Here is a 1,269-nt window from a genome sequence, read left to right on the forward strand (position 1 = left end):
ACTAAAGTTACTTAATCAAGAATGTTTATTAACTTACCAAATTTAGTTTGTGTAACTTACAGTAAAATATGAAAATATTTGATTTTTTTTTAGTTAAAATAACTATATAATCACATTACAGTGTTCATTACTTACGTATTTAGTGTCCTATACAAGTGTAATTACATGTTGAAACACTTAGTAATTGTTTGGTCTAAAAAATTGTCAGAAAATAGTGAAAAGAAGACTTGATGTCTTCATGTATCTTGTTTTACTGGGCCAATGCTCCAAAAACCAAATATAATCAGTTTATATGACATATATCACAAATAAAAACCTTAAATCCTCATGTTTGAGGAGCAGGAATCAGTTCAATCAGTCATTAAGCTGCAGATGAACTAATCAATTTAATTGACAAGATCTATAATGTAGTTTGCAGCTCTTTTCTAACTTGAATTTTTTCTGCTGTTTCAGGGTTTTATTGTTGCTCTGTTGTACTGCTTTCTAAATGGAGAGGTACGTTTACACAATAAACTTAAAATCAGTTTGTAACATCAACTTAAACAAACATTATTTGTGTTTCAGGTCCAAAAAGAAATCAAGAGGACGATGAGAAGATGGTGGCCTGAGACAAAAACTAACGCCATCAATCTTCCAACCCAAGAATACGTCCCCTGAACTCTTTTTCAAGACGTATTTAATAGTTTATTAATCATCAATGATCAAATTAGGATCACTATAGATTATAATCTATCAAAACAACCAACCCTGTTTCTTCACTTGTTATTGTAACTTAAAAGAAATGTGATAAAATGTAAAATATTCTAACAGTTTATTTTCCTTCCTGATCATTAAAGTCAGTATTTAGTATTAAACATATAACTGCTGCACAATTATTAATTATCTTATTAATTCACCATCACAGCTCAGTAATTCAAAATATTCTCTTTGTACTTATTTGTGAAACTTATAGTAAACACATTTGGTAAGATAAGTTCCCAACCACTAGAGGTCGCCAAAGCTTCACAGGGGTGGAAAGGTCTTTTTACTATAAGGGGTGTAAGAACGTTTAAAAATATACACAGTAGGCAGTAGACAGTAGGATATCTCAGTGTTTCATTCATTTCTGTGAAGAAAACTAAAGTACAGTTTTACAGTTTATGTAATTATTTAGGAGCTAAATAAGCTTACTAAGTCTGTTTGATTGTTAAAAATGATTAAAAAACACATAATACAGACAGAGAATTATATAAAAAGTTCCCTAAACAGGAAACAATGTGTTAAAATTCA

At 29.6% G+C, this 1,269-nt stretch overlaps 1 protein-coding gene across 1 annotated transcript in view; it reads left to right on the forward strand.

Moving 5' to 3' along the window:
* The window catches only part of ghrhr2 (growth hormone releasing hormone receptor 2), a 7,152-nt gene extending 6,495 nt beyond the window's left edge, over positions 1-657 (forward strand). Inside the window, exons 12-13 of the mRNA XM_035669028.1 lie at positions 454-495; positions 565-657. Of these exons, the coding sequence (XP_035524921.1) occupies positions 454-495; positions 565-657 (135 nt within the window). The remainder of the gene's footprint in view (positions 1-453; positions 496-564) is intronic.
* The last annotated feature ends 612 nt before the right edge of the window (positions 658-1,269 follow it).

The sequence above is a fragment of the Morone saxatilis genome, unplaced genomic scaffold (genome assembly GCF_004916995.1).
Source record: "Morone saxatilis isolate NCDOM2014 unplaced genomic scaffold, NCSU_SB_2.0 Contig1, whole genome shotgun sequence".
NCBI lineage: Eukaryota > Metazoa > Chordata > Actinopteri > Moronidae > Morone > Morone saxatilis.